Source organism: Passer montanus, unplaced genomic scaffold, assembly GCF_014805655.1.
Source record: "Passer montanus isolate IOZ18808 unplaced genomic scaffold, ASM1480565v1 scaffold71, whole genome shotgun sequence".
Lineage (NCBI taxonomy): Eukaryota > Metazoa > Chordata > Aves > Passeriformes > Passeridae > Passer > Passer montanus.
Genome location: NW_024372259.1, coordinates 3,818,651 through 3,839,987, shown reverse-complemented (window position 1 = coordinate 3,839,987; position 21,337 = coordinate 3,818,651). Strand labels below are relative to the sequence as shown.

At 40.7% G+C, this 21,337-nt stretch overlaps 1 protein-coding gene across 8 annotated transcripts in view; it reads right to left on the bottom strand.

Moving 5' to 3' along the window:
• The window catches only part of DNM3 (dynamin 3), a 174,049-nt gene that overhangs the window by 64,315 nt on the left and 88,397 nt on the right, over positions 1–21,337 (bottom strand). For 7 of the 8 annotated variants that reach the window (XM_039730221.1, XM_039730222.1, XM_039730223.1 and 4 more), the window contains one exon: positions 4,467–4,576. In XM_039730221.1, coding sequence (XP_039586155.1) covers positions 4,467–4,576 — 110 coding nt within the window. Of the gene's footprint in view, positions 1–4,466; positions 4,577–19,694; positions 19,769–21,337 lie in introns of those variants that run through there. The other variant, XM_039730228.1, reaches the window with a different exon arrangement.

Below are 21,337 nucleotides of genomic sequence, written 5' to 3'. Positions count from 1 at the left end.
TTGAGGCCTCCTAATAAATCCCTACTTTATTCTTTAACTCTGTCTGGTCTCTGTTCTAGGCCAGCCTGCACAAGGCATCACTGGTTGGGCAGAAAAGGAAAACACACGAGTACTGGTGGCCTCTTCCTCTGCAAGGAAGGCAGAATCTCACACATAGGTTCTGCTCCTCTGGCTCCAAGGAAAGGAGTGAGTCTAAAGAGGAGCAGAGGAAGGCTCCTGATCAGGGACTCTCCACCAGGTAACCCTTCCTCACTCTGTGGTTGCTACTCCCACTATTGGTAGAGAAGGCTTGAAAATTCACCAACTTAACAAACACTTCAGCCTACTCTAATTTATAACCCCAAAACCTGCTCCTCTAAAAGAAAATTCATCTCTCCAGAGTTGGAGAAGAGGTGGAAAGAAGCTTTTTCTCTGCTTCTAGCAAATGAAGACAGTTTTTTTAACTCGGCATCATTTCTTCAATTAAAAGGGAAGTAGTATATAAATTGAGGTGTAATACAGTAATACAACAATTTATTGACCATAAATCAGGAAAAAAGTATAATTAGGTTACTGCAAAGGCAAGAGATTACTTTAGAACAACAGACAATCAGTGAAAATAGTACCATGTGGAGCAAAAGGACAAGATCAATGACTGCTTGCCCTTCTCAGGTGAGACAGAGAGGTAGGACTTGCACAGATCCTTAAGGGAGACCCATTTAAGACAACAGTTCTTGTCCCAGGCTACAGCACTTGGGTAACAGAAAAAAGCGCCAAGAAGTGAATAATTTTTACAAGAAATACATGGAGAATTAATCAAGTATTTGGAATTAAATCCTGTAAGGACAGTAAAATTTCTGAGATGGACAGAATTTGTTTTCTGTGTTCTTGAGCTCTGAACAAGAGTTTTACCCACTCAGCAATGAGAACATGACACGTTAATCTACTGAATATGAGCTGAGATGCTGACAAAATCCTCTCTTCTCTATTCTCAGCTCTGCCTAGAAAGTCAGTGGTCATATCTATACAACTTCACAGTAAGCTCTACAGCAGTACTGCAAACATTCTTTCTTTTTCTATAGCGTAATTATTTTAAAATACTCAATATATTTGATCTCTTTTTCCAGTCTAAAAAAAACCAGACTTGCCACGAGTTTCCTGTGGAGAAGATGGTTAGCACAGAATAGCACTCACTTGACAGCTTTAGGTTAGACACACACTGCTTGAACCCACAGCTCAACTTCAGTTACTGAAGGCAGGCTCGTGCAGATGGATGCAGCCAAAATGATCCAGGAATCACAGGGCACTCACTCCAATTCACTTTGGTCTAATATATGTGCTCCTAAGGTAAGGAAACTAGAGGAGTCCATTGCAAAGGTGTTCCATAGAGTCTATAAATTAAGTAGATGGCCCATTCAAAAGCTTTAAATGTGTGACTTTGCAGAAAAACAAACCTAACCTCCCTGTTAAGTAATACTGTAACTATTTCAGGCAAAGTTTTCCTTTTCCCACACTCACCATTTTTTGTTGTTTTTTTAAAGATTTAATTAGAAAGTAACACTTTAATTAGAAAATAATTTAATTATTTCACAACGCAGCCTTTTCATAAACACACAATTATGTTCATTTCATGAGAATTTATCTTCACTGTGAAATCAATCGTCACAGTCTCCATTTACTCTACATTACCAAGTCACATTTGATTCCTGTCAGAGAACTGTTGACTTCTGCAGTAAATCAAAATGACAGATACTGTTAGTTTCCTTCTCCATCTACCCCCCAGTCTCAGCTAACTCAAGATGGTTTTTCCTTCTATGCAGTGAAATGAGTATTTTCCTGGTAACTATATTTCAGAGCTGGAAAGGTTTTCATAAATGGAAAAAATGCAGTGCATAATCCAGGAAACTATTGAAATGTACAGTATCAGAAACATATGGCTGGAGCAAATACCTATGCAGTGAGGGGCTGGGAATGAAAAAGAGAACAAGCTTATTAAAATTCTTTTCCTAAAAAGTTTTTGCTTGAAAATTAAAATAATTTAATTGAACATTAAGAAAGATTTCATAGTCAAGGAAAAACATGCTGCAGATTATGGGGGGAGGGAAAAAGAGATACAGAATAATCTCCGTGCTATTATGGAAGCTGGAACAGATGATTTTGCCTTTGTTCTTAATGATCTACATCTTAAATAGCAAAATGGTTCCATAACCAGAACCCTCAGTGGGCAGACTTCGAAAGCTGATTTCTTTCTCAGTTGCTAAGGTTTTTTTAATTAAAAAAGCAACCACTCCACCACCCCCCAACAACAACAACAACAACAAGCCAGTCTGAAACGAAGTTAATTTTTTACACAATCCTTGAAAAGCAAGACATACTCACACACACAGAGATCAGAAACCAGGATTCAACAAATTACCACAAAGTAAAACAACAATAAGAATTCTTATTTCAATGTCTCTTTATCAATTCCCTCCTTCAGTTTCCTTAAGAATGTGGGATAGGGGACAGCCCCAGCCAGATCACTCTACTCAAGAACCAATATTCCTATTTTTGCTGACACATCCAGCAATTTAGAATTCAGTGGAAAGCGATACTAATCTTGTTTTGATCAATTTGTGCCAGGAGGCAGATTTTTAGAAATATCAAAAATCAGCTGTTTTACAGTAACAGAGAAATTGCTGTTTTAATTAGAATTCAATAAATATTTCTTCAAAAACAACTTCTGCCTCCCTTAAAGCTGCAAGACTGACTCCATGATCTGCCTCTGCCAAGGCAAAGGTATTTTGTGGTCTTACTGCTGTGCTGTCATGTCTTAACATGCCCATGTGGATGTAAGGATGTTTTTAGAGCAGCTTGCAGAGGCTGCAGGATCTACTCAGAGCCCAGAGAGGCAGGGCTATTGCAGACATGGCAAACATTTTAGACATCTGATTTTGAAATCCTTGATGTCTAGTATGGATGAAGATGAAGGGAAAATGTGAATGTCCAGCTATATACCACCTTAATAAATCCCAAACTTGCCAATGGAAATGCTTCTCTTGGATTTTCACAGCAGTTCAATGATTAATATTTATGATGATGATAATATTCAAATCCATTAGTTGAACCAAAGGAGAAACATTGAGTTAAATTAACAAATTCCTCATGGAAGTAATCTAATATGTCCAGCTCCTATCAAGCCACCAGGACAAAGTTACCTTTCTTGATGGATCCACACATATCTACAGCCAGAATCATCAGAATTACACTCATTTCCAGCATCCAAAGATCATTTATGTATTTAAGAACATGAAAAGCTTTTCAAAGCTTTTTTCTGTGCTCCAGAAACACAAGTGGTCAAGCATTTGAAATGTTATTCCCAGCTAGTATGTGTGTGACATGCTTTCAAAGGGCATCTCCTGGCAGGCCTTGCAGGCTGGCTGAGGTGGCAGCAGACACAGGCAGAGCCTTCCTGGGCTGCTTCAGACTGAGACTGACATTGTGTCCTCACATTCCTGGGGTCAGCAGAAACCTGACAGCCCAGAAATCCCGTGCTTTGCTTTTGCTTTGCAGGAGGGAGGGACACTCCTTGCTTCTAAAATTCTGGCCGCAATGTCTGGCCGGATTGGGAGCAGAGACAGCTGCCTCTGCAGAGAGCCACATCCAGCCCTCATCATTTTGAGGATCTGAAGGTAATGCCAAGCTTTAGTGATGTGAGGGAGAATTAGGTGTGAAGGAATTTAGCAGAAGAGGGAAGCAAGGATATCTACATTTGCCTGAAAAAAAACTTACAGAAATTGCTCCTTATCTGCTAAAATGCAATTCCCCTGAGACAGCTGCAACTGCAACTCTCCTCATCAGTTAAAAAAAATTTAAATTACACATCACTTTTATGTCTTTTGTAACATTTAAGGAAACTGAGCTGGCTGTGCATCAAGAGTAGCTTCTGTAGAGCACCCGCCCCACTTTTAACAGAGAAGAGTCTGAGAGGGAAAGTGTGGGGCAAAAACTAAAAGGCAAAGATTTTATTAATTAAAGAAATAGAGGAATCTATTTTTTCTCCATTCAGCAGTGTTTAAACACAAACAAACAATCAAATGAGTCCCAAGATTAGTGACAGGCAAGATTTTCCACTGGAGAAAGTGAAAAGCAATGACACTTTTGTGATTTACACCAGTTGAATCTGGTCACAAGGTACAGAAGTCATGAATGTTTTGGTAAGCCTAGGTGACTGCCAAATAAAACAAAAATAGGATCAGGAGATGATTATTCAGCCATAAGGAAGGACTGGCTGACTCATCATGGAGCTGTTTCACTCCACGAGTGGCTCGGAGGACACCAACCTCTCATCCCATGGTTATGCAACAGCCAAGCAGCAGATAAATCAAGAATATCAAGACCTTGTGTACTCAACATGGTGGAAACAGCAGAACTGCACTCACAGTTATTAAAATGCTCAGCCAGATACTATTTGAAAGATGTATCTGCAGAATAGCACATTTTCTTACCTCTGCTCTGTGTTAAACAATGCAAAGATGTGTTTGCTGGACATGAAGCTCTTTTCAACATCTCGCACTTTCAAGTTGTCCAAAGGCAGCATGTACTTCTTCTCTTTTTCCTAGAAAAAAACCCCCAAAAACTATTAAAACAACACTGTGTGAAAGAAGCCTGATGTCAGCAAGATCTGTTGAATTGGTAATGACCTTGGAACATTTGTTATCATAAGGAAATACCCAAATTTAAATGTCTGCTTATCTTTCATAGACCTACCTGCAAGAGAAATGAAACCTCAGTTTCAGTTCTGTTTTTCACTGACCCTTTTAAAACATTTCCTAATAAAAAAAGTTCACCTCAAACACATAAACATAACATTTGTTATTTTTCATTCCTCTGAATTCTAAAAAGGCAAGGGTCAGACTTCACTAAAATAAAAGTGTCTGATCAAAAAAACCCTCTTCCATGTCTGCACAGCAAGAAAAGTAACTGGTGACATAAGTTCATCTCTACTTTGCTGCTATTATTAATTATTTAAGCATGGCATTCAATAAACCCACACATAAACTTTCATTCTGCCAGTGAAAAATACAAAACCCATACAAATCAATCAAAGTAATACTATATACAAACAAAATCAGACCCTAATCTAACCAGCTTATTTCTGCAAATAGGAATGAGTTATTCACTCTTGCTGTAGCCAATTCCTTTGCAATTTCATCACAACGCTCATTTACAGCACAATCACTGCAATTTCACCTTTTTCAGGTTTCTTCCTTCACTTCCAATTAAGAACTAGCAATACTCCCAAGGTAATTTCTTATGTCAGAACAAAAAGAACCCTGAGATTATTAGCTGTTTTCATTGTGTTAAACTTCTTCAAGTGTTTGCACTTCTGGAAAAACTGAAGCTAACCTCTCCAGTTTGCTTTGCAAGCACACCTGATGTTAAACAGAAGGATCCAAAGACAAGAGGCGATCCTCAAAGCTCTCATTCTGGGCTTGCACATCACCACAGCACTGCTCACAGGGTTACTCACAGCACAGTTTAACAGCTTCTAAAAGGCATCAAGGTACTGTTAAGGCTGGTGCCACTAGGGCAGCAATGGAGTGCAGAGAGGCTTTATGCCCTGGAATTCCAGTGGATGCTAAATGGGGCTTTCATGACTTTGCCTACCCAATGATCCTACAGAACTTCAATAAATCACCAAAGTTAGAGAGCTTAGATTCCTTCACAGTCCCTTATCAGGCAGCATGAAGCAAGGCTGGCTGGCCTCTGCCCAGCCACCACCAGAGCCAGCTCTGAAGTCCAGCACCACTGCACTTCCTGAAGTATTCTGGGCTGGAACATCACTCATGGGGGTTGGCTCGGGAAGAAATATGCATGGGACAACAGTTTATTGTATGCCAGGAAACAGGACAAAGGGACAAACCAAACTAGGACTCAGTCTTCTCTGTGAGTGTTTACCAGAATACACCAAGCAACTTGCAGTGCACAGAAATGGAAGATGTCCTGGCTGGGCTGAACATGTGTTCTGAGAGGGCAGATGCAATTCATCTTGGCTGAGCTTCAGCAGATTGCAAAACTCAGCTGGATGAGAAAGGCCCTCAGAGTGAAACTATAAAAATACCATGACATGGCCAACAAAGGCTCACTTTCCTAGACAGACTCCTAGCAGGCCTCAGGAGAGGAAAAAGCAGATTTCAAAAGCCCTTCTGGAAAAGCAGTTTCTCTTGTTGTTGAATACAAAGGTTATCAATTTCTGTGTATCCCATAAAAAGCATCTGATGGATGTTGAAACTGCCTCTATCTTAACCACCCAAGAAATTACTCCTCACAAAAGAAGATACATAGGTATATTCTTCACTCCCCCACCTAACACCTGCTCCCATGGAGGAGTCCAGCTCTGTGCCACTCTGCAGCTGTTTATCACAGCCCAGGCCTACATTCTGCTTCCAGAATCTCTGTGGTCTGAAGCCCTGGGGCTCTCCCAGCAGAACTGTGTGCTACCACCCACTCAGTGAGAATCACCACTGAGACAAATAAAACTAAGCCTTTAAAATTCATAATTTATCAATTTTAAAAATTATAAACAACACTAAATGAAGACTTTATAAATATGTATATATGCAAATTAGAAGTACCTATCCTCTAATACTGATTTGTATTGATATGATCTCTTTTGCTACTATAAATTTATAATGTCCTAACTAGTATAGTAAATAAAAGGATAACAATGTATTATCTCTGCTGCCAGGACAAAGGGACACACACTTGAAAAATACTGTAGCATATATTAAACCTTGTATCAAAAGCAAATATTATCTTTTTCAGCTGAAAGCTGGACTGCAAGGCAATGTAAGGTACTTTGTATTCTATGTCAAAAACTTAAGGCAGGTTATATATATATAGCTATATAGCTATATAGCTATATAGATATATAGATATATATTTGTATATATAAAAAATCTTTTGGGCAGAAATATTCCATTTGGGCAGATATATTCCCCAGAGCTAAGGAAAAAGCTCCAAGATGTTCAATTTTTTTTCTTTAAAACTTATCTTTCAGTATTACAGAAGAGACTTACCATGATTTACTATTCAATTACTGAAAATGTAAGAAGTTTCTGATGAAATGTTTCTTCTGATAGACACTATTTACTGACAAATCAAGCAACCACAGATGAATAAAAATAGAAACTGATGAAAAAACTATACCAAGAATCTGATTGTCTAAACAAAAATTCTACAAGAGGGACAGTTATATAAATGTTTGATGCCAAACTGTGAGAAAGTGTTTCTTCTGCACCACCAGGAAAAAGGAAATGCCTACAGAAGTCTAAGAAGTGGTTGGTATTTATTTACATGGCCTCCTACCCACATGCTGAGACAGGGCAGTTTCCAAGAAAGGGAAATCACAGGGTGCCTGTGATTGAGGCAAACAGAGTCACACAGGAGAGATCAGAGCTAAATACTGCTTAATTCCAGGAGAAAGGTGTTACTGTGACATTAAAGTGTGGCAGCAAAACCCATTGCAATTTTATTTTCCCTCCAAAGTGGGAGAGAATATACAGAAATGGAGCATGAGCTAATTGAACAGCAGATGAGCCCAACATTTCACCCTAAGCTCAATTAATATTATGTTATGGTAGGGCAAAAAAAACTCCAGCCAGGACTGTTTGTGCATGTTTCCCAGCCTGAGAAGCTGAAGCATAAGAAACAGGGAATGCATGAAGCCTGGGAGGAATGGGGCTAGGCACACTTTGACGAGTGACTACATGCACATAACTGTGGGTCCAGTTTGTCCCCCTCAGCATTTGTTCTTTTTTATTTATAGATTTTTATTTTTATAAAGGGGCAGAGAACTTCAACGTGACATGAGGGGAAAAACCAGCACATGCTGATCTCACGTAGAGACTTCGCCTCTCTTTTTCCAGAGTAGAGGAGAAGAAGGAAAAAGTGGGAGGTAGAATGGCCCATTCCTGTCCCTGGGACATGAAAAAAATTCCCCATACTCCACCTTAGAAAAACAAATGAACCTGCTGGCCTGGGGAGGCCTTCCCACCCTGGAGACGATGTTTCACCACTCGTGGGCATAAGTAGCACTCACATCCTTAATGGACCAGTTCTGTTCTCTGACAGGCAAGGGAGCTGCCAGGAACTGACAGCATGATGTAAATATGCCATATTACAACTGCCCCTTCCTTCTGCACTGTTTAAATGTACTAAAAATAAATACTGCTCAAGTCCAAAATGGCACAAGGGATACAAAAAATACAACAGCAGCTCCCCTTCCCCCAGCAGGGTCTCAGCCAGCACTTCCAGGCTAATGAACTCCACTGCATTTTCAGCCAGGGGCAGGAACTGCTTCAGAAAGCGTTCTGTGCTTTTGGAACTTTCAGGCTCAGTCAAAACAGCAAAAGAAACCTTGGACACAACATCAGCAAAACGGATAAGAGGAACAGAACTCCCTTGCTTCAAAGATAGAGATTGTTTAATGACTTCAGCTTCTTCCAGCTATCAAAGTATAGTATTCTTCTGTCACTTCAGGCTGGCTAAGGCACAGCAGCAGCAGCAGCACAGGTTCTTTTCCACAAGGAACAGAATTCAAGTTTATGCAGCACACCTCAAGCACACGATGTTCAGGTTCTGAAATGCAGGACTGAGCCAAGCATTGGCCCAATTGCACTTTCAGCTGCATCAAGAGACTTGAGCTGGTTTGCTCACCAATTACCAATGTCTTATAGAACACCAGCTTTGAAATGGAGGGTCATGACACTAACCAAAACCTGTCTATATGGGGACCCCAAGTTCAAAGAAATCAAGCTCCCAGTTGGAACAAAGGCTGGTTTACAGCAGGATTCATTCTCTGCATCAGCTGAGAGCACAAATCTCAGGAGAATTTACTGTGCATTGAAAGCAAATGTAGATATACACAAAATGCCTCTGCCATTAGGATGAGGCATTAACAAGTATGAGGCATTGATTAGGCAAAAGAGTGAACTGCTTTAAAATCATAAACTGAGGAAGAAGAGCTTTGAAATAAAGCTGGGTAACAGCAGATAAAAAACTTAGCATTTCTGCCTCTGGACTAGGTTTTCAGACCGACACTGTACTGCTCTCTGCATTTGTTCTGCATTCATACTCAGGGATAATGCCTACCTGACTCAGGCATCGTGCTCAACCTTGTTTCTGCCAGAGCCAGTGATGGCAGGGCATCATTAAATATCCTGCAATCAGGGCTCTAAAATGTATAGATGGAACATCCAAGTCAAGCAACTACCTGGCAAAGCAGTTAAGCAGCAGAGGCAGAACAGTCCCAAAGCAAAGCTACTGTACAGTACTGTATTATTTTATATGGCCAGAGCAGTGTCCAATTCTACAGAGACACAAGAAGCAGTGCCTTGTGAACCTGATGAGCCAGAGTGATCCTTATTAATGAAAGGAGAAGAGAAAGAATAGAAATGTAAGGAACTGCTGGTGGTCTGTGCCTGTTTACTCCCAAAAAGGAAAGGCTCAGCCTTGTTTACACCTCAGAGCTCTGGCTGCCAGTGCCAACAGCCTACACTGTGGCATATGATGAAAGTGAAAACTATTAAGATGCCTCATAGCAACCTTTATAGTATTCAAATCAATATCCAAGAGTTTACCATATTCTGACCTTAAATATACCCAAGAGAATGTTCCTATGTTTCTGTTTCAGTTTATATTTCTCTCTCAGTTGACAAAGCCACACAACTTCTTCACAATGGTCTCTGCTTCATCACACTTGGCTTTAAAGCATACTTTGAAAAATGAAGGATGAGATTCCCAGACACTACTGCAACATTCTGAAGAAAAATGAAGCAAGTTATTTTATTACAGACTACTTAGCAGTGTGGGATTCAGGCCTAAGCATGCTCCTGGGTACAGATGTAGAAAACATAATTCTAACACATCTATAAAATGAAGAAAGAGCTGCTTCACCAGAAAAACGTGTACCTAAATATTCTAGCATTTTTATGAAAAGCACTGCAAAAGAATATTTAACAAGTTGCAGATGAGAACGTTTCTTCCATCTATGCACCTTTCTCCTTCAGTCTTCTACAGTCAACTGGAGCTGCTTTACCAGAAAAACAATGTGTACCTAAATATTCTAGCATTTTTATGAAAAGCACTGCAAAAGAATATTTAACAAGTTGCAGATGAGAACATGTTTCTTCCATCTATGCACCTTTCTCCTCCAGTCTTCTACAGTCAACTCCAAATTGAAAATTTCTTGACAAAAATGTGACAACGGCCCAGGCTGATAAGCTGGGCTGTTAAAAGAACAGAGCACAAATACCAAATCTTCTATTCCTTCAGTCTTCCAAGTCTTTATCTTTCACCATGGTCAAAATATTGAGTTTCTTATATAAATCAAAGCTGAAAATGCCAAACCTGAAGCCATAGCTGAAAGAAAGATCTCATGACAGAACCAAGCTATTTCAGGTTTCAGTTATTATCTTTCTATATTTTGCATTTGTACTATTTTTTAGGCAATTATGCATACTTCTGGCAATTGCAATTTTCTTCCAATCTTTTAGTATCTTTTTCCACAACATATTATTAAAAAAATGTAAGAGCCTTGTTATATCTCTGCTGTTCCTTCAGAATTCAGTTATGGGACTAAACCTGATGCTAACGGCAAATCAGTCCTTAGTGTGGCCTAATCGTTCATTTTACAGAGTGTCACTCATTTTCCACAGTGTTTTTCTCTCATAAGAACCAGCCTTATATTTGCTTCTGCATTTTTCTTTTGCCAATTTTTTTTCAGGAATAGAAAAACGAGAGTTCACAACTCTGCATTCAAAATACTTCAACAAGTAATGGTCACTGATTCTCCCTTGAAAGCAGTTTTCCATCCTGCCACATTTCAAGACTTCCCAGAAGGACATCAGGATAGATCTCTACATCTCTGTTTTGCAGAGATAGGTTTCCAGGGAGCTGAAGCTGCAGTTGGAATTCCTACAGCAGAACCTCACAATCCCCCTGCTCAGAGCCAGGCAGCCCCAGATTCCTCCTTCTCCTTGCCTGGAAGAGAGGATGGGCACAGAATCCCTGGGGAGAGCTGAACTGATCAGCCAAGCTGACCCTGAAGTGGGAGCTGACAAACCTGCTGTACCTGCCTAATTCCATGGGGTTGCTGCCTGCACATCTTTTCCCAATTTCCCTCAGTAATGAGGGGGGCTGTCTAGTCATCCCATTGCAGAGTCTGAATGGCTGCATTAAACAAAAAAATAATTTTTAAAAGAAGGAAATCCAGTAATTCCACTGGTACTCCCCCCTGCCTTTACAGAATCAGTGCATCAAACACAAGGGCAATAGTTCCTGGAGTATATAACAAATTCAATGTTAAGTTTGCCCCTCTCCAAAAGAGGTGTTTATTATCACAAGTGAAGGGCTGGTCTTTCACTGCTCTGTGCTGTCAGTAAAAGGATCAATCTGAGAAAGGGCCTGATGAAGAGGAAATCTCTGTTTAGCTCCTATTAGTTAGGATCTTGAAAGGTCATTTTGAATTTGGGAAATCTTGTCTGGGAAAGAAGCCAGCAATTCCTCTGAACTGAAGTGATGTTGGCATTTAAAACTGAGAGAAAGGCCTGACTGATGAGCCAGTGACAGTCTGGAAAAATTCTGCTGGATGCACCAGGCGGCTGCTCCAAAGGTAGAGGGGGATAAATGTATCCTCTGACCTTTTTATCCCTTGCTAGAAGACTGCTTAGGACAGCTTGTTTTTCTCTGCTGGTGCTCAAGTTTTTGTTTTTCACTCCTCACCTCTGCAGACCATCCAACAACCACAGTGGTTTGTGGAAGCAGTGCAGGATGAAGGAGCAGCATGTCTGTGCTGGCACAGAGGGACAGTGACACACCAGGGTCTGTGAGATCAGGCTTCTCAGCTGGCAATCTGCATTAACAATTTTCATTATCACACACACACATGTGTGTGTATAAAAATACTGTGATAAATATATGTATGTATACACACATATTTTGGTGGTGGGATTTTTTTTCACTTACAGAAAAAATGTAATTCTTGAAACCCCTTCTCTTGAATTGAAGTGCAGCTCAGATTTCAGTCTTGGAAAGGTGATGGTCTGGGTGGATGAACCTCTCTAACTCTTGCATTAGGAATAATAAGATAATACAGAAAAAGTTCAAGTAATTGCACTGTATTTTCAGCTTCCTCAAAGCCCTTAACTTGAAGACAGAAAGAGAATCTTTCATTTAAAAGCCTCCTGAAATTCCCTGGTAGGCACATGAAGAAGATGCACCTTTGATAAGGTACCTTTTTGTCTGCTGGAAAGGCATTTCCTAAAACTCCTCTTGCCTTTTATCTATTTCAGCTTCTCTAAAGTGAGCCCTAGAAAAGCTCAAACTCAGGAAGCCACCAGAGACCTTTCCCTGGGTACCAACAGAAGTATCTCCAGAGACCCCTCATCCTTTGTGTATGCAGAAAAAAGATCTCTCCTGCAAGATGTAAAATGATAAATCTGCAATTACATAATTCTGTAAAAAACATTAAGCAGGATTTTCCTGAGGTGATGCATCTGTCTCTGCAGGACTCCTAAACATGCAACATAATGCACACACACAAATTAGCTCATGGCACTTATGCTGCTCTACTTGCTTGTTATCATTAAAAGCTTTCAGAAAGCAATCAATTTCACTGTGGTTGAGATTACTGCAAAATGCATTAAGAAGTTCACGCCTGTGGCAATGGTCATTGAAAATATTTTGGAAAGCATCCCAGAAGTATAAGACTTTTTCCAGACATCCGAGAGAAACTCTGCTGTGACAGAGCTTCTCGTGTCAAGACTTCTCCCCCAGCACCCCTCCTTTTTAGTTGTTTTTTTTTAATAGCAGCTCTTTTTGAAAGGTACATTTCACTTTTTTCTTTTTTTCTTTTTCTCTTTTTTTTTTTTTTTTAATTGAGCCAAGATACTTGGGTCATGGAAAACATTAACTTCTGAGACAACTGTCTGAAGCTATCTCCTTCCTTGCTCCACATCATATGTATAAATATACTCTAGCTTATCAATTTTGTCAAAGAAAAACTGTTTGATTATAACACCAGTGATAAAAATCACCTGACTACTCTATCTCAACAACATATTTGTTTGGGTTTTTTTTTTGTAAACTAAGTAGCCCTGGGGATATTCCTATAACTAATAAACAAAGAAAACTGAGAACGTCACAACAACCAAGCACAATTTCTACTTCATATCAAAAACATTACCTTCAAATGCTAAGTCACATAATGCCATCAAATCTTCAAGAGAAGGTTTTAAGATGTGTCTCAGAATTTGACCAAAGATATCCTAAAATAATTGCAGCGATGTGCAGCAAAACCTGCTGTTCTTGTAAACCAATATTAGATTGAAATCTCCTTAGAAATATTCATCAGGAATGTTCCCATGAAGCTGTCCCAGACTGAATCACTCCTGAAGCTCAGAGCCAAAGCTGCTCCTCAAACTCACCTTAAGTTTTCTCTGTTCTCAAACCCTCCTCAACCAGAAGCCACCTCTGAATGCCCATCACCTGCCCCAGTAAGTACTGGAATGTGAGTGGGGATTGACTCAACTCAACAAAGGGAACCTGCCAAACAGGGGCATGGCAATGTGGAAAAAAAGGTTAGTAGAACATCCAAGAATTTTTTAAAAAGATTGGTATCAAGGTTTCTCTGGTTCAACTTGAGTCCCTTTCCTCTCGTCTTGCTGGTTGTCTGGGAGAAGAGACTGACCCCATCTGCCTACAGCCTCCTTTCTCATAGTTACAGAGAGCAATAAGGTCATCCCTGAGACTCCTCTGCAGGCTGAGCCACCCCAGATCCCTCAGCCTCTCCTCATATGACTTGTGCTCCTTCACCAGCTTTGTTGCCCTTCTCTGGACTGGCTCCATCAAAGTTACTGCCATCAAAAAAAGTGGCTGCAAGGTGCCAGGCAGTGCTGGTCTCCTCCTGACCCCTCCCACCAGGAGTGTGTGCAGTAGAGCTGCCAAATGTGGTGGTTGTCAATATGCAGATGCTGCAGATTAAATGCAGAAGTGTTGCTCCTTCCTGATAACAGTATGTTTGTCACAGGCAGAAGTGTGTTCCATGAAGGACACTGGACACATTGCAAATCATTTTGATTGTGCTGATCTGCTGCTCCCTTGCAGCATAATACAGAAAACAGAGGGCCTGTTGCAGCATCACACCCCAAGGGAAAGGATGTCAACCCTACAGCACACCTCCAAAATACACAGCTGAAACAGGGACAAACTCCACTGTCCTGGCCATGTGCTCCCTTGGAACAGCCTGGCAGGTGCTGAGCTCAGGCAGATAGCTCAGCAGGAGGCAGCACACTTGGGGAAGCACAACACCTCTGGAAGGACGGAGACATCCTCCCACTGAAATAACCAGACTGTTCAAGGGTTGTCACTGCCTTTCATGGGGTGGCAGACCTTGGGTTATTTATTGACAGATCACCTTTGTCAGCTTCATCCAAGCCTACCCTTGTGCCCTTGCTGAATCACAGTGAAGGATAACACCCCTAACACTAAAGCCTGAGAGCCTGGCCATCCTTGGCACTCCTGCAGGTGCACAGCAGGCTGTGCCATGTCCAGGACTGCTCATCCAAACCCACCTTTGCAGCCAGCTCAGGCAGAAATAGGCAAACAAATACTCTGTAAGCACAAACTCAAAGTAATGCCTTAAGTTTTAGCTTTTATATTTTTCAGATCATTAGTGCTTTAGCGTATAACTCTAAAATTCCATTGCCTGTCAGCTACTGTTGTCCCATTTTAATTGGACAAAAAAATTCTCTCTAGGCTTGAAACTCAAAGACATGTTACTGTCTCAGGCCCCCAAATATGTAAACAACAGTGAATTGAGGGGGGAAAACTTCTAGTAAATGACTTCATTACCCGAAGCTAAAATTTAACTTCAGGTAAAATTTGCTCTGATATGCAAATAAACCAAACTTATATCTGTCTGAAAAACTCATGACCATCATCCATCCTGGGTGCAGCCTCTGCGAGGCTCCAGCACTGCCCAAGGTGTACCTATTGAAAACCTTTCAATAAATACCTACTTTATTTTGTAATTCTGTCCAGCCAGGCTCTCAAGGCATCAACAGCACATCCTCAGCCATGTGGGATCAGTTTCTCCACGTAAGTAAGAGGCAACAGGCAGAGGTTTGTGCTGAGGCAGATGATGCACTGTCACAGCCAAGAGCTGGGAACAAAGCTGGACTGCCACTGAGCACTGCGAGGGGCACAGGGGAAGTGGGGTGCTGAAGTCAGGAGACAACATCTGTGATGCTTCTGGCTGCCAGATTCATTCTTAGCACAGCAGCAACAAGCTCTCAGCCAACCAGAGACTCCACTGTCATCGCTGTGAGCGACAAGCACAGAAAGCTGGGCAAGTCGAGAATCTCTCAAGAGTATTGGCACCTGGGAGGAGGCATTTCCCTTGCTTTTGCATGGGGGATGAAGTCTTCAGTAACTGCCAGATTTAAGACTCTCACACTCATATTCTTTGGCTATCCCAAAATAAAAACCTTACTAGTAATTCAAAAGTATTTTTAATTGTTTTTCTACTTTTCTCCATATCTCTTCCAATCCAGACTAACGCCAAATCTTGTCTTTTCTTGCAGTGACATTTAAAAATATGTCATTTCTCCTCTGTATGAAATAACATCATCTTTAAAGAATTCCAGTTCTCCCATGTCTGAATTCCTGCAATCAACTACTACTCTGATTCATACCTAACACCCTCTTTTATTCCACACTGTTTGCTTAGGGAGGGAAATACAGATTGAATACACCATTGTGTAGACTGAAAGTTATGTTAAGATGACAAACACCTGCATTTACTTAATCACTTTTGTTAAGATACTGTCAGTTGGCTTCCCCAAGAGCACACGAGGAGTTCTTTCCTAAGGAAAAGACCTCTAACCAATGATCACAATAGCTGTAAGAACTATTGTCATCATGCTCTAAAAATTTGTAACATGCAGCTTGGATAGCTATTGTTGGTGAAACGATATTGTGAAAATAAGATTTTTAAAGATTCAATAAACAAGGTGTAAAGCTTTGCTTCAGAAGCACTGGCTACACATGCTGAAGCTCAGCTGTTTCAAAGAACCCACAAAAGGTACAATGGCTTTGGAAGTCTCCAAGAGCTTGAGAACTCCATACAGGTAATGACATTATTATATAATACAGGCAAACACAGAAGGCAACAAAAAAGCTGCATTGAAATGCAAAAGTTGAAAGATGCCTGCATAAATGGTGAATTTTTACAGTACGCGGACAAGGAAGATGAACCGCTGCCTCTCTGGAAGAAAGGCAAATATTGACTGTGCAGCACTTCCTACACAGTGTAAGTCCTTATCAATGCTGACTCAAAATATTGGACACTATCAGTTCCCTGGCCTAAACTTGCAGGACACTGTAACAATTGTGAAGAATCACTGCAGCGTGCGTACACCAATTCTACATAACACTGACACACGGCAGTGAATTCCCAGACAGTCAGTCAAAGTTCTGGGCAGGAAACCAAATTCCATGGGTGTTTTTTTTCTTTAAACACTATGTCAAAACACCCCTATTACTCGTTACTTGTGCTTTGAAAGATATACTCCATTACTCCTTAATGTCGTTAGCTTTTACAGATACTGCAACCAAGGAGGAACTGCTGCTGGAAAAATCCATCTCCAAAAGCCATTTTGAGAGTGTTTCCATGGGAAAGCAGTGTGGTCACAACAAAAATCCAAGTGAAAACAAGACAGCTACTTACAAATATTCGTACACAATCAAATTTCAGTAAGGAATCTAGAATAGTGAAACTATCAAAATCTGTAATTTTTCACAAGGAAGTTGGTTCTATGATGGATTCTGAAAATTGAATTACGGAAAACAAGATGGCTACTTACAAATATTCGTACACAATCAAATTTCAGTAAGGAATCTAGAATAGTGAAACTATCGAAATCTGTATTTTTCACAAGGAAGTTGGTTCTATGATGGATTCTGAAAATTGAATTCATACAACTAAGCCTTACTTGTGTAAACCATCTTATTAGCTGTCAATGAGCTCATTTCACACACAGTAATTCTGTTATCAGAAATCATCCTTTAACATGTTCTAAAGCAATAAAGAACATTTTAGACAAACATTTTGTTTTCAGGACACTCAAAGATACAAAGCAGGGAGGACAGCATATTGCAAAGTTGTCCATGCAATTAAATTTTTAAAATACAGTATAAAACAAATAAAACAATTCAGCCAGTTCCCCTCTGGCCTCGAAAAGCCTCAAAAGTATTGAAATAAAATACTGAAATAAAAAGTTCATTAAAAATTTTCTATGTCTGCCCAAGTGCTATTTTAGCATCCTATTCAGCAATATGATTTTCTGTGATCCATTCTCTGCATTTACATTACTCAAACTGAATGTATATTTTAGTTATTGTCTCAATTAATTACTTTTGCTGAAATAATATTCTGTGCTCCTTTAAGGATATTCCCAAGCTTCCAAAAGTTAGATTGTCTAGCAGTTTAGATTTGTTTTAAATGTCTAATAATACATTATACTGAAACAGCTTGAAATAATGAGGTTTTTATACTAATACATTACCAAAATATAATTACTGGTAATTACCAGGAAAAAAGTACATGACAATAGACAAGGCTAAATGCATGTATATTTAAATAAATGTACTACAGAACTAATTGCCATTACTCAAAAAAGAAAAAAAAAAATCTTCTCCAAACCAAGTGTTATAAGCCTGGAAAAATTTACATTTAAAAGAAATTCACATTCCCTAGTGAAAAATGAAGACCTCAAAATACATTTCAATCTTCCCTGAAATCGCACTTTGGAAATGCAGGTGGGAAAAAACTAATTCAGAAGAGGAAAAATACAGTCTGCACAAAGCCTTTACAGGTGACTCCTGAGTCCCCTTGTTTTTCTTGCACTCACTTCTTTTTTCCATTCACCTCCCACATCTCCTGCAAAAGACGTTTGGTGCAAGAAGTGTTTTTCAAGTTAGGAACTACAGAAAAGCAAAGACAACCCTGGCCAGTTTGTGTGTGGACAAAGACCACCACTTGTAGGTGCTTTTTGCAAAGAAGCACGCTGTTTGTGAAGTGACTGGAACTGTACACTGCACTCTTACAGAACTGACACTACCTCCTCCTAAAAAAGGAAGTGAAGATGGGAAACTCTGGTATCAGTGATTTCTGATATCTTCTGCAGGCATGAACAACATCCCAGACCCTTTCAGAACACTAAGACACAAGGTCACCTTGAGGAAAAGCACGTTATGGAATCTTTCTTCTGCTCATTGAAAAGGAGGAAAATTTTATATACCATAACAGATGCATGCCCCTCAATCTAAAATAATTATACTCGAATTACCATTGGATACTAAATTCTCTCAGTTTAAACAACACAGCCAAAAAGTCTTCATTATTTCATTATTTGGATCATTTAGCACAAAAGTTGACTGATGTCAGGCACTGAGTTCCATAAAAAACATTTTTAATTGATTTCAATTAGGCTGCAAATTCTCAGCTTACTGCAGTTTAAGAAAGTCCTCACTGCCCTCACACAAACATCCACACAGACATCACAGCTTCAAAAGGGAAAAATCCTACCATAGAATGGTTTGGGTTGGAAGGGAGTGAAAGCTCATCTCATCCCACCCCCTTCCATGGGCGGGGACACCTTCAACCATCCCAGGTTGCTCCAAACCCTGTCCAAGCTGGCCTTGGACACTTCCAGGGATGGAGCATTCACAGCTTCTCTGGGCACCCTGTGCAGGGCCTCACCACCCCCCAGGGAAGGATCTCTTTCTAATATTTGATCTGAACCCACTCTGCATCAATTTAAAGCCATCACCCCTTCTCCTATCACTCCAAGCCCTTGTCAAAAGTATCTCTCCTGCTCTATTGGAGTTCCTTTAAGTTGCACTTTGGGTGTCCTAAGGTCCCTCTGGAGCCTTCTCTTCTCCAGGCTGAAGAACCCTAACTCCCTCAGCCTGTCCTCATGGGAAAGGCTCTCCAGCCTTCCGAGCACCTCAATGGCCTCTTCTGGACTTCTTAAAGAACTGTTAACTACAGAATCATGACACTCCTTTCTCTGCTGTTCATGTCCTGAAGGGCAGGTGGGGCTGGAAGGGAGCAGAACCTAGCAAGGAGCTGAAAAAAGCAGTTCAGAGTATCTCAAAGATGAAAATGAGAAAGTAAAAAGACCTGTTGATAGCTACAACACATGGTGACCGGGAGAAGTGGCTGTAGAGGTGGGAATAAGGTTAGGAAAAGGTTATGGAAGAAACTGCTGCACAGTCATCTAAAATATCTGTAGACTGACTTAGTAATGGCACACAAACAGGAAAAGCTAGAAGTTTTTAATACAGAATCAAAATTTCTACTTAATTGATCTAACAGAGATGTAGTGGAATAATTCATCTGGAAAACTGACATATCTTTATATTCTTGTTTAGAGAGCTGGACAGAAAATAACTGTAAAAGCACCATCTTTTATATCAAAAGCACACAGATTGATGTGGGATTGGCACAACAGAGAACGTTCTCAAAGGCAATAAAACAACAAAGGACATCTGCCTCACCAGCACAAGGTCTTTCAGTGATCATGATACAGATCTCAATGAGGTATTTTAATTAAAACAGATACTCCAAGGAAAAAGGTGACCTGCTGCTTGGTAGAGGGGGAAACCCATTAATAGGCAATGTTGAGATGCTGGGGAAGGTTCAGTGTTCAACCCTTCATTACATTACTCTTCAATAAAAAGCCTATAAAGCAGTAAAAGTTATTATGGCTAGATATTAGGAAAATAAAATTAAGTTTAAAAAAATGAAGCACTAGTATAAACTGCAAAGTTCAGTTAAGCCCCCAACCCATTCCTTCCGCTCTCTCAAGTGCTCAGTTTTAAATCAACAGCCTGAAGTAATAAGAGAACTTGCAACTGATATGTGTAAACCTCTTCTCTAAATTACAGAGAGAGAAAAAAGCAGCAAACCTGACTTAAAATGCCCAAGAGCTCCTTGGAACTATGCCCTGCTCTTACTCGGCTATTTACACTGCAAGCAGCATCTCTGCTGTTCAAGACAACACACAGACTTCACCAAAAGGAAAGCCTGAGAGTCTCAAATGCTTTTATATTTCAAGAACATTCTCTTTTCCCTTCTGCTCCATCCTGGTGCAGACAATTTTCCATCCTCTAGGCCTGGATCCATCAGCTCCTTCTTTCCAGAACTTTTCCAAGTCCCAGCTCCCATCTCATGCTCCTCAGAAAGGTGCTCAGGGAGGTGTGTTAGACACAGCTTGGCAGAGGTGCTTGAGACAGGGCTCTAACAATAGAACTAAACTGTCGGAACCCAGGACATCTCTCTGGATGCCCTGGATGTCTCAAAGCCCTGGCAGGGGCTCGGAGACCCTGGCAGGAAGCCAAAGACACCTGGAAATTCAATCTTAATTCATGGAGCAAATTGCCAACCCGATATGAAGAATTACAGGTCACAAAAGTTTAAGTAGCACAGTAGTAGCAATCACAAGGTGAAGGGAAAAATTTTGGAACCTTGTACAGGGGGGTTTTGAACCTTGTACAGGGGGGTTTGGAATCCTGTACATGGGGGTCACGAGTCCCAAGATGGAGGGATTTGGGCGTGCCCTGTCCTTCCTCTTTCTTCTCCTTGGCATCCATGTTCAGGCTGATGTTGGCATGTGTGGATTGGTTCATGGTGAAGGTACAAATGCTAAAAGGGATGAAAAGTATTGGAAATTAAAGGTAAATATCTAATACGTAGTTTTCACTATAAAAGAGACAACTGCCCCGTGGGCGGGGGAGAGTGCCCTTGGCTGTCTTGCTGATCAGACCTCGGCTGGACAGAAAGAAAATCTTTGTAGATAAGGAACAATAAACTCAACTGAAGACCAAAAGCAAGAGTCCAGACTCCTTCTTCGGGAGGGTGGCCTGCCCGGGAGCACCTTTTCCCGTGCTGGGGCAGAGACAAGTGACAGCCAACCCCGACACTAAACAAATTCAATTTATCAGGAATGATGCAACTTCTCGTTTGTGTGGAGCTGAAAGGCACCAGCACCCTGTGCTCATCCAGCATGAGAACCTCCAGCCTGAGGAATAAACTGGGAGTTCAAACCAAACCCAGGGAGGAGGCACGAGTCCAGCTGAGCAGGAGACTCAATCCATGGAGGCACCTTCATCTTCCACTGAGGAGGTCAACACCTGGGTCTGCTCCAAAAGCAAAGGGCTCAAGGCTCAGGGAAATAAAGCACCACACCTTAAGTTATCCCCTCCTGGCTGAGTACCAGTCTAGCCTAGGAGTAGCTACTCATCTTTTCCA